At 37.4% G+C, this 14,164-nt stretch overlaps 1 protein-coding gene and 1 long non-coding RNA gene across 10 annotated transcripts; one reads left to right on the plus strand and one right to left on the minus strand.

Moving 5' to 3' along the window:
• Positions 1 to 268: 268 nt before the first annotated feature.
• On the plus strand, positions 269 to 10,419 carry LOC130733206 (PP2A regulatory subunit TAP46-like). Of its 2 annotated transcripts, none has more exons than XR_009017424.1 (5): positions 269 to 653; positions 735 to 847; positions 2,085 to 2,171; positions 2,319 to 2,423; positions 10,281 to 10,419. XR_009017424.1 is itself a non-coding variant. In XM_057585325.1 (5 exons), the coding sequence occupies exons 1-5, from the start codon at positions 468 to 470 to the stop codon at positions 10,311 to 10,313; spliced, it is 540 nt and encodes a 179-aa protein (XP_057441308.1). In that variant the 5' UTR covers positions 269 to 467; the 3' UTR covers positions 10,314 to 10,419. The 2 variants fall into 2 exon arrangements, 1 of the variants encoding a protein (XP_057441308.1); XM_057585325.1 differs by having other exon boundaries at positions 735 to 863.
• Positions 4,238 to 10,463, minus strand: LOC130733217 (uncharacterized). 8 transcript variants are annotated; one of them, XR_009017433.1, is made up of 9 exons: positions 10,323 to 10,463; positions 9,019 to 9,347; positions 8,186 to 8,263; positions 7,671 to 7,752; positions 7,394 to 7,454; positions 6,107 to 6,190; positions 5,729 to 5,864; positions 5,536 to 5,617; positions 4,238 to 4,487 (listed from the first exon to the last, which is right to left on the minus strand). It is a non-coding gene; the product is annotated as an uncharacterized LOC130733217 (long non-coding RNA). The 8 variants fall into 8 exon arrangements; XR_009017428.1 differs by having other exon boundaries at positions 8,186 to 8,856; XR_009017427.1 differs by having other exon boundaries at positions 8,186 to 8,902.
• Between the last annotated feature and the right edge of the window lie 3,701 nt (positions 10,464 to 14,164).

The raw sequence follows: 14,164 nt of genomic DNA on the forward strand, positions 1-14,164 counted from the left end.
GTCAATTTAGATACGTAAATTGTTTGATGGAGTTTGTCTAAAAAGTAAAAAAGCTACAATGGGCCAATTTCAAAAAAAAATTGATACTAACTCATTCCGCTCCGCCTATTACCCAAACAATTGTGTGGTAATTTTGTTCCGCTCCATCATAAGATACCCAAACAATGGAGTGAGATTTTTATTCCATTCCTTTCCGCTTCATTCCATTCCATTATATTTCATTCAATTTCGCTCAGTTACGTTCCATCAATCCAAACATAGCCTAATGCCGAAACTATATCCAATCATGCTTCGAACTCAATCACCATCTCCATAGCCAAACCTTAGCCGCACCACTCCGCCACTGCAAACCAGTGCCGCTCCATCATCTTTGACCGAAGCAACCCTTCTTCCTCCGCAGCCAAGCTCCCGGCGGCGTCTTCAACGGTGTAGGCTCGGGGCTCGGGTCAAAGAGGCGTTGCATCTGTATGTGGGTGTTGATTATGGAAAACTTATCAAATAATGCCTTTCCACCCCTATGCTCCATATTAGAACCGACCCGAATGTTTTGTTTATTTCATTCAGCGATGGGCGACACCAGAGTGGAGGAGTTGCCGTTACCGGCGCTGTTTGAGCAAGCGCGGGAGATCCACGCCACCGCCAATGCCGATCAGGTAGTTCTTCGTTCCGCTCCTTGTTGCTGTTTATTCGGCTTTGACCATGCTTTTGAGTCTCTTGGTGTTCGATTTGTTCAGAAGGTTGTGAAGAAGGGTTACGAGACCTTGCAGAAATGTGAGGACATGGTTAATAAGCTCGGTTTGTTCTCTTCAAATGAAACCAAAGAGGATATCAGCACCGGCAACCTTAAGTACATTCTGGCACTTGTTCGTCTGCTTGTTCTTTCTTGTAAAATTGTTTTCATTTTTAATTTTTATTGCTGAACTTCAGTTTTTGATTCATCGTTATTCGTGTTACTCCTCTTCGATATGTCTTCATTTTTAGTTTAGTGTATGTTTGTAAACCTAAGTTTCCACATTTAATTTGGGGAACAAGTTACTTTATAGTGGATTTGATAGGGCCATCTGTTTGAGACTGTTTCGGCTGGTAGAATGAACTTGATTGGAGGGTTCCAAATCCCTCTTCCCCACAGAAATGGAGAAGTTTATGCACTTTAATATACCAGGGCATCATTTTTTTTTTTCTGATAAGCAGGGCATCAAAATATAACTTGTAAGACAATAATTTAATTCGTGTAGTTAGATTAACTTTATAATGTTTTGTAGTAAAAGCTTGGCCATTAAGCATACATTTTACATGAGAATTTCTTATAAGGAGCTATAGTAATTAGTTCGTGCAGTTATAATATCCAAACTATGTAGAGAATAGTTTCTATTCCATTCAACTCTATGATGTGGCACCTTACAAACTGATTCTAACATAGGTTAAATATTTTTGTGCATTTAACCACAACAGGTTCACCGTTCATGCTGCGAATCTGTTATCAACAAAACCAAATTTAAGGACAATTAATTGTATTGCATTATGCATTGTACTAGAAAAGATAGATACAGTTTGTTGGGTATCCTGCTTCAGTTTAGAAACTTAGGATACTATTTGTTTCTAGAAGGAATAGATTGGCTGATTTCACTCTATTTTGAGCTTCCATTGAAGGTGAAGTGAAATATATATATTGGTTAGCCAAAGTACTCACTTGCCATGCTCACCCACAATTCAGTTTACGTAGTAGATTTAGTGGTGGATATTCTTATGGAATAAGTTTCATGAGAAATGGTGTTTACATTACCTGAAGGGAAAGTGAAAAGTTTGTACTGGTAAGTTAGTATTTATAAATAAATTCTAGCATCAGTATGACAGTATGCATTTACCCCTACTTATTTCAACTAAGTATGAGGATCTCATGGATGCCTATAAATGTAGAAAGCTGGACATATGCGCCTCCTATGCAATTCTTTCATTTGTTTTGACTTTTAACTGCTGATGATTGAGGATAACTGAGAATTTATTTTTTTGTGAATTGGATAACTGAGCAACTAATATTGATATCTTTTTACTATTTTATTAATTTTACATGAAAATTCCCTCAGGTGCCATTTTATCTTGCTGAGATGACTGAACAAATAGCACAGGATGACAGGATACAGATTGTAAAGGCTTCCCAGACAAAACTCAAGGTGAGAGCTAATCTGTGGAAAGAAACCCCACCCCTTCCCCTAACTGTCGATCCAACATAAAATGCACTCTTTTCTTATTAAATTTCTGACATTCTTCATAATTAATGCCCTTTGATTGAAGCTTACCAAAACAATACCTTTCTGTAGGAATTTATCTCATTTTGTGAAGCTATGGAGCTTGTCCCAAAAGAGGAGTTGGAATCTTATACACAAGGGGCACCAAAATCTGTTGCTGATCAGAGGGCCCGAAAGGTGTTTTTTTCCCTATATATTTATTGAATTATATGCCTTTATTTTTTTAATAAAATCTAGCAAATTTTAACTCTTTTTTCCCTTCATTACATTGAAATGAAAATTGGAAAAGAAACTTAGTAGGATGGGTATCATAATTGATTGGTACCAGCTATGACCAATGAGAAATACTGAATTTTATTGAAAGAATGACATGAAAACTACACAAATCCCTGGTATTCAAGAGACCAAGACTCTCCCTAATTTTCTTTATAACAAACAAGATACCCCCTAAAGCAGTACCATCACTTATTTATTTTACTCCAACTAACTATCCTCACTTGTTATAACCAACTGTTATTTATGCTAACTAACCCTCACAGGCAATATGCACTCTTAAAATTATGAAAAAATACTAAAACTAATTATATTAAATTTATTTTCCATTAATAAAAACATTAAATTATTTTCATATAAGATAGCTCTTCTCATGGAAAATGTTTACTCTATAACGTCATATTTTGTCTAAACCTGAACAAATTTTCATGTAAAATGTTCCTCCCCGTGGGAGCTCATAACCTTAATGTTTTAGCATAAATAAATTATTAGTATATATCTATTTTTTTTTATCCTCATACTATATTCTCACTATCAAATTAAACGATTATATTTTTTCCATTACTGAAAACGGATTGAATTCAATTATCTATAAATTTAAAATTAAATTCCCATGTAAAATAATTCCTCCCATGAAAAGTATTTATTATGTGATTCAAATGTTCCTCTTCGTGGGAGTTTTTACCCTTGTTATTTCTATAAAAAAAATGCAAGAGGGTTATATTGTTATATATTGCAAACTGATAAAATCTTATTAAAACTTATTATTTATTTATTTTTATATGAAAGTATTTTCTTGTAAAATTTTCCTCCCCGAGCTTTAACCTTGTAATTTAAATATAAATAATAATTATATAAGTATTAATGTCTTCTAATCTCGGCACGACATATTTTCATCATCAAATTATCTTACTTGTATATATAAAATTGGTGCAATCCTTTTTGGAAGAAATAGCTTGAAAAACCAACTATGCTTATCTTCACGGTAAATTCCTCTCAATTTGTTGTCCACTAAAACCTTATCTTTTTTATGGAATCATAATGTTTTTTGAACTCAATGGAATCCTTAATGTTACAACTACAAAGTGATGGAATCAGGCCCCGTGTGGGAAAACAGCTTAATTAAGCGCTTATTCATTAGCTATTTTAAAAAAATGATTGAAATAAATTGAAAATAAGCTATATATAAACATAAACTCTTTTTCATAAGCTAAAATGAACTCAAAACAACTTATAATAGGTCATAAACAATTTGCCTAAGCCCTCCAAACATTGGCATAAGAGTTTATGCTATCAAATAAGCTCTTCCCAAACCTCTGTTCCCATGCTAAAGGAAAAGAATGGCCCATGGCATCACAAAGTTAATTGTAACACAATCACATTAAAAACTAATAAGATTAAATATGCAGCAAGGATTAAATATGCAGCAAGGACATGCTTTTATTTCCACAGTCTATAAACAAATTAACTCATACAACAGTAAACAACAGTGATTTTATTTCCACCGTCTAGGTGTTCATTGGTTCTCAACCAAGGCACAATGGAGTGCTTTTCCAAAAGAAATACTAAACATAAGGAGAGAAGCATCTCGTAGTGACATAAGAAACCCTATTTTCGCTTATTAGGATACACTGGAAAATTTATGTCTTACTCTAACAAGTAAAATATTAGACCCCGCAACATAAAATATCCAGAACATACTATTAGATAAGAGAGTGGACGAAAAAGAGAATTGACATTTCCTTTAACCATGAAAATCCACACCATAAACCACCTATCAAAGTCAAAGTCCCCTAACTCAACAAAAAGGACTACATAGAGCTGAATAGAATGTATTCTCTTCAAAAGATGACTATATAATTGGCTCTTATCATCTTCATCTCATATTGCTTGCAAGATTGTCATTTTGTTATTCATTCCTTCTCTTATTGATATTGAGATGAGTCTGGAAGTGACATCCCTTGTACTCTGGAATAGGAGAAAACTACAATCATATCAATAAAGAATTAAAGATTTGTCCCAAGACAGGTTTTAAAAATGAACAGAAGATAAAAATGAAAGGCGTAAATTATATCTAGCAATTTACGTTGAAGACATGATATCACAAGAAATTGAGAAAGCTAAATATGAACTCTTTATAGATACAAAAGCAAAAGCTATAACTGAGGCCATCTTAAAAGTCATGGACTCTGTATGACTCCATCCATCTTAGGCATCATTCAAGACCCCTGCCATTAATTTGCTTAAATCAGTTAAGTGATCAATGAATGAGATTAGAGTTGAGTAGGAAATAGAGATTTAAATCAAAATACTTCAGTTTACTCAATTATTTTCATTTGTCCATTGAAAATTTAAGATTTCTCTAGAACTATGGCCATCATGAAACGCCAGACCTGATTTTTATAGAAATCTTTCAAATCATTTTCCCGTAACAATGCAGTTTCATCACACACCTTGAAAAATGGGAAGATTAAGAATGATATAAATGCATTCAAGTTAAGACTTCTATCAAAGAATCAGTCCAAGTTGGTCCACTAAACTCATTCATGTTAAACTCATTCATGTCAAGTCTTTGTACCCTCTAGCATAAATCTTCATAAAGGTCCTCTGCATAGTTAAAAACTCTATTGTTAACGTGGAGAACAAATGACTTATATATCTTTTCAAATATTAACATAGTCAAATTAATTGGGGAAAATTTATATATCATTCACTTAGTTGTATTCAGTTACAACATCTTGCAAGTTGACATGTATAACAACCTGCACTTGTACATTCAAAGCTTCTGTAATACATTTTTTGCCCTCATCGTTCACTATACTGAAGAAAAAGACAACTTGAAAAGCTTCAAGGCTGTTTTTTTTAGAATTGCATATCTAAAGCCTTTCTTTCTCAGTTTTCAATACCTGAGCATTGAAAACAAAAGGAAGCAGAATATCTGAAGTGAATTTAGTTTAAGCATTCAAAATAAAGCAAGGTACACTTCTAGTCCTGAAAAAAAGAAACGATACCACACCTGAAATTGAATGCGTCCTTTATATGCTTAACTACACTTGCTATTTAAAGTCTCCCCTTAGTCAAGCCCCCTTTAGTATAACCTGTAAATTTAACACCAAGAATAAAAAATGGTTTCCAAAAAAAATTCAAGTCCAAAAATAAGTTCTACAAAACGAAAAATGTAGTTAATACAAATTGCAACCCTTTCTCACCCAAGATTTCTGTCGCAGTTGCTCTCTATTGCTCTATAATGGCATCCACTCCAAATACCACGGTAACCAAATCACTCAAACTCCCCCTTGAATGCCCAGTTTCAGAAAATGACCTCTTTTCAATCAATCTCATACTCTGGAGAACAAAAACAAAGAAATTAGTAATATTAAACAATCTTGCTAACCTGAGTTTATATAACATGAGATAGGCAACCAACATGGAACATTAATGTGTGTAACAGAAAACATGGCAAAGAATTGAAAAACACACTTTCAAAACTAACACCAACTACACTCAAAGTCATGATCAAAATAAAACTAACATTTTTCAAAATAAATACACATCTATGGAGAGGCAGGGCTGAGCTGCATGCTTACCATGGTCGAACCGATGCAGAAGATGAGAAGCCCTGAATCAGATCCAGAAGAAAATAAATAAATAAATAATAGTTGATGATGAGGCTGAAATGCAAAATAAAAGATTTGATCAGCAACACTTGAACAGAACGATTCTGATTTCTGAAATGAAGAAAAGAATTGAAAGGAAAATGAACTCAGTTCGTGCAAGCCTTCCCAGTTCTCCAACTTGCATTAGAACAAAAATCCATGGTTTTCCAAGAAGAGATGATCGGAGAATTCCCATAGTTGAAACCTTATCAAGATTTCACACTCTTGAGTGTGAAATGTGTGAAATGAAAATATAAAAAAATAAAAAAATTATTTTTTTGAAAATGAAATGTATATTATTAATAGAAGTGCTTGAGTCAATTGCAACTCAAGGCGAGAACCAAATACAATCTAAACTGAACTCGAACGACCTATGAACCAGCTGGCTGATTAAAAAAAAAATCCCACCACCATCCCACAGAATGACATAAACGAAATCCCAAGATAGAGCCTCATTAAAACCTTGCTAGGCAAAACCCAGTGGGAAAATCCTAGCAAGGAAAAAGAGTCACTACTACAAAAAAGGCCTATGGCCACGGTTAAATCCGCCCTTTTGCCACGGTTTAACCGTGGCAATAGGCTCCGTGGCAATTGCTCAATTGCCACGGTTGAACATCGAACCGTGGCAATTGCTTCGCTGTTGACACGGTTGGATAAAAGATAACCGTGGCAATATGTGGCCTCTATTACCACGGTCTTAGACGAAACCGTGGCAATAGGTGGACTCTATGGCCACGGTCCAGGGCTGAACCGTGGCAATAGGTGGTTGCTAAAAGTTCTGCTTATTAGTAGAGGTTGTAAACCGCCGCAAATATGTTTCAGAGATTTTTACAGGACCTACACCACAAGCCTTCCTCAGCGGTTTTAACAACAATTGCCATTCATCATACTTAATAAAACGACTAAATACTGCACATAGAGAACTTATAAACAAAACGACATTCAAACTATGATATTGGAAACAAGTTATCATAATACAAAGCAAATTAAAGCAAAAGATAAAGAATTTTCTGTGAGAACTACACACTATAAGTACAGGGAAAGTATAACACCAGTGTTACAATTTAAAAATAGAGTTAAACGGGAAAAAACTATTTGATAGCATTCCCACAACCAAACTGATAAAATTCAAATCAAGAACCTAAAGAGCACACTCATAACCAAACCTCATATGAAGGCATGAAGCCAACTCTAACTCGACACAGTTTTAGAGCTAACCTGTTTTGAAGCATAATCCAAAGGTGCACCACAATTTATAGCATCCTCCATTTTCCATATCCTAGAAGAAAACCAAAGGAATTTGACAATTTTAGCATACAGATAGTTGTAATTCTCAACTATCTAGTAAAAAGAAAGTAAAAAATATTGGAGTCCAATCCTAGCATGTAGTTCTTTTCAGCTTCCATTAAACATAACTGCAAATCATGGTTGAAGGGATTCACCAATGAAATGCAATGAGCAACAAATTGTTTCACATATCCAATTACTAACTTACCTTCTCAAATGGCACTAGCTCAAGCTCATAATTACAGTGGAGTTAGGAGGAACCACTAGCTAAACCTTCCCAACTAGTTTCACTGCAAAGATAAAAATGAGGTTCAAAAAAAAATCAGAAGCTGTGCACTATCTCCATTAACAAATGAAAAATCATCATTCAAGGTAATGAGAAATCACATTTCACAACAGCTCCCTCATTTGGACACTCAAATCTTTCCCTTTCTTCCACAAAAGTTCATGCTGAAGTGATTTTATTTGAAACACAAGTAACCATAAAGTTTACAAAACAAATGCTTGTTCAAAAACAAGTAACTAGACATGCTGCAAAGTGTAAAAAGAGAACCCCATTTAATCAAATAGTTTTAACTTTTAAGTTTACATTCAAACTTCCAAAAAATCAAGCAAATCAATATGAAAACAAACATAGGAACACAAACAAAGGACAACTTCATTCCCCTCCCCCCATTACCATATTCTAATGAACACATTAAATGAAGGGTGCAAAGTGCAAACCTTAGTGTATGTCTGAACATGATCTCTGTTATGCGGAGACATCGATGACCAATCAGAATCAGCTGATCCCCATGGATACTTTTTTTTTCGAAACAAGAGAAATAATATATAAAAAGCCATGAGAGAAAGCTTCTCATCGGAATAGAAGTTTACAATCTACAGCAAAAATCACAAAAGAGCAAAGAGAGAACAACAATACAAAAAGGAAACAGGAACCATAAAACAAGCAAGGTTCAGCAATAAAAAAAAACAGTAATAAAAAACAGCAAGAAAGTTGCACTTCAAAGCTGTTGTACAGCAGGAAATGCAAGGTAAAAAAGCAACAGCACATAACAGAAAACAGAACTCCTCTCAGCACAAAAGAGCAGCAGATAACAGCCAAACAGCAACACATCAACAGGTTTCCGCAAAAGAAGATGCAGCAGCAAGAATAGCAATCACAGCACCATAACAGCACAAACAGCAACAAATTTATGCAGCAACAAAAATGCCCACCGAACAGCAACAACAGTGGTAACTTCTTAATTCCATCAGCCAAAAACCAGCAGAAGCAATATAGCAAACTCAGGCACATGCCAGCAATGAAAACCGCATCAAATCAGCATCCGAATTTCGAGCATAGAGAACCTAATTCCTCAACAAAGACCAAATTTCACATTGGCGAAAGCAACCTGATTTGGCAAGATAATCAGCCAAATGATTTGATCCCCATGGATACTTGTAATCCGGTATTGAAAAGGAGATTAGTGACAAAGTTTGAAGCACTTATAAAGCTATAATAGTAATCCATTGAAGGCATAAAGTAACTAATAAGCTGCATAAAATTCACATACTTGAGCAAGAGTCCCAACTTCGTGAAGAGGGTTAAACAACTCTTTTCCTTTTAAATCATATACACTTTTTCTGTGTTGGAGCTAGATACTACACTAGGATCAGCATCTGACTCATCTTTTACGAGGAAAGCACCAGCATAAGGGGCTTGCCGTTCCTGACTTTCCTATAGAGCTTCATGGTTAGAACAAATCCCTTATAGTACTCTGAGGCAAATCAGTAGTGATCAAGAGCCATCCAAGGAGAAAAATAGTAACTTAAATTGCTCAAAGACATCCCAAATAAAAGCTAAATCCCAAGACCGCATATTGATCCAACCTGCTGCTACTTCCTATTTGAAGAAGAACAATGAGTATTGAGTGAGTGAGGAACTGAAATAAAAAAAACCTACACACTATCTTGCAAGGAGTTTTGATATCTTGCAAGGAGTTTTGATAGTTGTCAAAATGGTCATTTTTTTTTAGAAAGGAGAATCAAATTGATAATTAAAATCTTTGGAAACATGCTCTTCCAAAGTGAGCTAAAAATTCGGTACAACAAAGTGGAAATAAACAGAATGGAAATAAACAAAAAAGACAGAAAGAAACAAAGCACACTAGTACAAGAGCTAAAAGTATTGATAGAAAGACCCCAATGACAATCCCATAGACTGTAAAGTATCAGAGGTACCAATTGAAGCAAGCAGCACACACACACACTATAGGCTCCATTAATTCCTATGACACTATCTCAAATATCATAATCCAAAACCATGAGATATTTAGATCAAACCAGTAGATTTAGACCCAGCACAGTACAATCATTCTCCAATTAAGCACTGCAAATTCCTTTGTCATCTATTTGATTATCAGTAATAAAAAGACCATATAGGAGTGCTTCTATTAACTCCTGACTTTGCAATCTGAACCAGTTCTTGTAGGAGCTTCCTTAGTTATTGCTTCTAATTACTTAATATGCTAGTATACCTTGGTTGTACCTTCCACAAAGATGTGATTAGTTGATAAATTTCATGAAATTTATTTATATCTTGCAAGGAACAGGCTTAAGACTGTTTCAGGAGTCAAAATGAAGAGAGAATACAGAGAATTCACTGAATTGAATAAATAACAAAGTACATAAAAACATTGGAGGGTGAAACCCCAATTACGTGATTCAATTTTGTTTTCCTTATTGCAATTTTGACAACTATTCTTTTAACTGATTGCAACTTCATAGATTGTACATGTAGAGATACCAATCACTGCTAAAATTTTGATTGTTCTAGAATCTTGCAAGGAACATAACAAGAGGGAGATGAGAAAGGTACCTGTGGATGGTCTTGCAGTGAGAACGGCGATGGAGAACGAAGACGGCGTGACGGCGTGACGGCGAGCAGCTAGCGTGAACGGCGATGGAGAACGGAGACGGCATGACGGCGTGATGGCGAGCAGCTAGCGTGAACGGCAATGGAGAACGGAGACGGCGTGAGGAGGAGAAGATGACTTCGCCACTCTCATCGAGGGTTAGGGTTCTGCTTAGGAAAAAATTGGAGAGTGCGTGTGGGAGGGAAAAAAAATGGAGAATGGAGCAGATTGTTAATTTGCTGGTGGGGTTTCTAAAAAAACAATGCCTATTGCCACGGTTCCTAAAAATAATAATAAAATATTTCCCCTTTTGCCACGGTTCCGTGTATAACCGTGGCAACTTACCTTTTGCCACGGTTCCGCCTATAACCGTGGCAATTAGGGCGTGGCGAAAAGCCTTTTCTGTAGTAGTGAGTACTACAAACTTGAGATAGCCAGTCTGTATCTGAGTTCAATGATATTACATCCTTAAGCTCAATGCATTAAATCAATCACCAAAACCAGCAACAACATGAACCTTATTAATCACCAAAACCAGCAACAGCATCTATAAAAAACCTTCCATATTCGCACCAGCAGTAACTATCAGAAGCTGTTTTATTTTAACGGCAACAACATGTGGATTATGACAGCAACAACAACATATTTCTTTTGACAACAACAGCAAGCATCTACACCAACACTCAAGAACAGCTTCAGCAAAACAGCAAACTCAGGCACAACAACATCCATAACATACCACATATCTCTTATTAACCAGCAACAGCTACTGTCAGAATCATCCATTTTTCGCACCTACAGCATACAGCAACAACACATTTATTTTAACAGCAACAACACTTTCATTTTGACAGCAGCATCACATTTTTTGTGACAGCAACAGCAAACAGCAACAACATAACTCAATAACAGCTTCAACAACAGCATAACAGCACAACAGCAACACAGCCAACAACAACAGCATCATAGAGCTCTGTGTTTACATAACAGCAACAGCAACAGGCGACAGCAACAAAAAAAGACCCGCCTCAGCAACAGTAAACGTCCACAACAGTAACAGCAGCAACTATGCAACAGCAGCATTCTCCCACAGCCTTCACCAAGGCCACCACAACTTAACAGACACCATCTGCTGCCTGTAAAGAGTTCTCCCACCACAGACACATGAGGCCCCCCGCTGCACCCTCAGAATGAACCTCCACATGATGCATTTGCATACCTTGTGTCCATGACTCTACCGTACGCTGTCGCTGCTCAATTAACTTTGTTTCCTGTAATAACAAAAGTTCCGGCTTCCCTCTTCGTTGACCCTCCCAACCCCCGTACATTCCATGTAAACCACGGACCTGGCATATCAAGTAAGGTGTGGATGATTTTGTCGGATTTGTGCTTCCAAGCCTCTAATCATCAAAGCTTCCGACCCTCGTGCTTTCAGACCCAATTGTTTTCCAACTAGCCAAGTTCGTTGTGCGCGAGTCGTCACTCCGTCTTCTCCCGGAACTGGTTCCAAGAATTCAATAGGCAGTGGTTTAGGCTTATTTTTACTCCCCTTCGGGCGCCCCCTCTGAGAGCTTTTCTGTGATGAGTTTGTTTGTGGTGAAACTATAACAGAAGTGGATTTCTGGACAGGAGTTTCGGCATGCTTAGTTGGGGACGAAATTTGCTTCTGAATCTCCTCTTGTTTACCTTGATCGTGCTTTGGAGTCACTTGCACGGATGTGGAGATGAGTTTCCTCACAATCTGATTTGGAGTTGTGTGAACGAACACCTCTGTTTTTTCAGTTGCACATACAGCTTCCCCAAACTCGTTTTTGATTTTTTCCTTGTTAGCCAAACACGTCTGTTCTTGGAAGCTCAAAAACACGTTTTGTGCTGCTTTGTTTCCTGGCAAACACATCCCTTGTGTTTGTTGTTGAGGAGAGAAACGTGAGCCCCAGTTCAAAGCATTTGAATGCCTAAAATAATCTGTTTTTAAAACCAAATCCTTGGAATTAAAAGAGTATCCTGTAACCGGATATTGTTTTGAATCATCTAGGGCTGGATTTTGAATTTCTTTATTCAAAATTTGTTTTCCATTATCAGAAATCTGATTCCCTTTTAAATTCTTCCTCCAATCCTCAATGTCATTCAACGTATAACCAGCATCAAATAGGTCCTGTAACTGCTCCCTTGAATTAATTCCAGAATTTATGGCTACCGTTTGAGAATTCAAAAATCCTGCTTCTGATTGTTCTCTCGCCGGCGGCTCCGTCTGTGAATCCATCTCCTCCGTGTTCTGTTTCAGGCCACCGTCCAGCCCCTGCACAACCGCTTCAACTTCAAGAACAGCAAGGCCTTCCAATCTATCGTCCCGATACACTTCATCTTCCTCATCGGAAACAACATCTACGGCGGGCTGAAAATCTTTTTCCTTAGCGTCGTCCATGATTATACCAAAACCATCGTTCATATCATCATCATTAGAATCGTCTTCCTCTGACACATATTCCTTCCATGGCGTAGTTGGCATATTTTCGACACACCCGTAATCATAAGTAACATAATCCTTCTCAACTAAAATAATACAGGAAGTACCATCGACATCAACAGACATTGTGAGACTTTGAACCAGCGGGTGATGCATTCTAACTAGTACTCGGGCATAATCAACTCGATGCCTCAACAACGTTGCTGCATCCGACAACACATAATTTCCCATTCTGTTTCCAACTGCAGTAAAAAAGTGTTCAGTCCATAATCCTAATGGTACTTGCCAGAGGCGAATCCAAACGAGATGTGCAACGCCAAAAGTAAGCGCAGTGCACGGTCTAATATTAGAGAGCTTTTGTTCCAAAAAAGTCCGGCATTCAGTAATTGTGTCCAGCATTTCTTCATTATTCTCAAATTCCAGAATCACCTCATTTGCTCCTAATGGAATAAGGCGAAAATCATACATCCCAATTCGACTCAACTCATCTTGCACAATGTTGACAGACGTGAGGTCAAGGGTGCGTGCCTGAGCACATCTCCTGAACCAACCATCACCAGATTCTGGATTCGTGAAACGCAGCGGGCCAAACACTGGCTGTTGAGATAATTCCCTTTGCTGTTCTGTTACCTCATTTTCTTGTTTTTCTGCACCCTGGGTGTTCGTCTGTGGCTGTCCCTTTGGTCTCCAAACTTTTCCTTGAATTTCATACTTATAGCGTCCCGGCGACGGCACCTTCGACATCCGAGAAGGCCGTTGTATTTTTGCTTTCTGAACCACAATAAAATTTCCTTCCAAGCGCAGGCCATGAAACATACGAATGGCCCTCCATGCCTCATCATCTCTCTAGAAACGAACAAATCCATATCGAAAGCGTCGCCCGTACTTGTTTCTCTACTGTATAAAAACGTCACACAGATTCCCTGCTCTACCAAAGATTGACCTTAATTTCGCCCGCGTAATCCTCTCGCCTAGACCGTCAATGAACACTGAGAATGACTGCTGGCCTGATTTCTTCCTTTCAAATTTCTCATGTCTGCCCTCTGGTTGTGTTCGCCGCTGCTGCTGCGTTTTCAATTTTGCATTAGCTACACCAGATCCTGATTGTCGTTGAAAGCCAACATTACCATAGGTATCTCGATGCCATTGCTGCTCCTCTCTACGTGACCACCACCGCCCCTGTTGCTGCGTGCTCAAAGGATTTACATCAGCTCTCCTTAATCTTGTCTGACGTTGAGGACCACCATAGCCATGGTTATCCCAATGCCGAGTTTGCTCCTCTTTATGTTGTTGCGTCCACCTGTTCTGAGATGGCACCGCCGCTCCTCGCCATGGCTG

Source organism: Lotus japonicus, chromosome 1 (genome assembly GCF_012489685.1).
Source record: "Lotus japonicus ecotype B-129 chromosome 1, LjGifu_v1.2".
In the NCBI taxonomy this organism is placed as follows: domain Eukaryota; kingdom Viridiplantae; phylum Streptophyta; class Magnoliopsida; order Fabales; family Fabaceae; genus Lotus; species Lotus japonicus.

Excerpts from the sequence above, each read along its gene's own strand:
- LOC130733206 (XM_057585325.1), top strand. The coding sequence starts at position 468 with ATGTGGGTGTTGATTATGGAAAACTTATCAAATAATGCCTTTCCACCC. Across the intron at positions 654-734 it reads CCACCGCCAATGCCGATCAG|AAGGTTGTGAAGAAGGGTTA; the intron begins GTAGTTCTTCGT and ends CGATTTGTTCAG. Across the intron at positions 2,172-2,318 it reads CTTCCCAGACAAAACTCAAG|GAATTTATCTCATTTTGTGA; the intron begins GTGAGAGCTAAT and ends ACCTTTCTGTAG.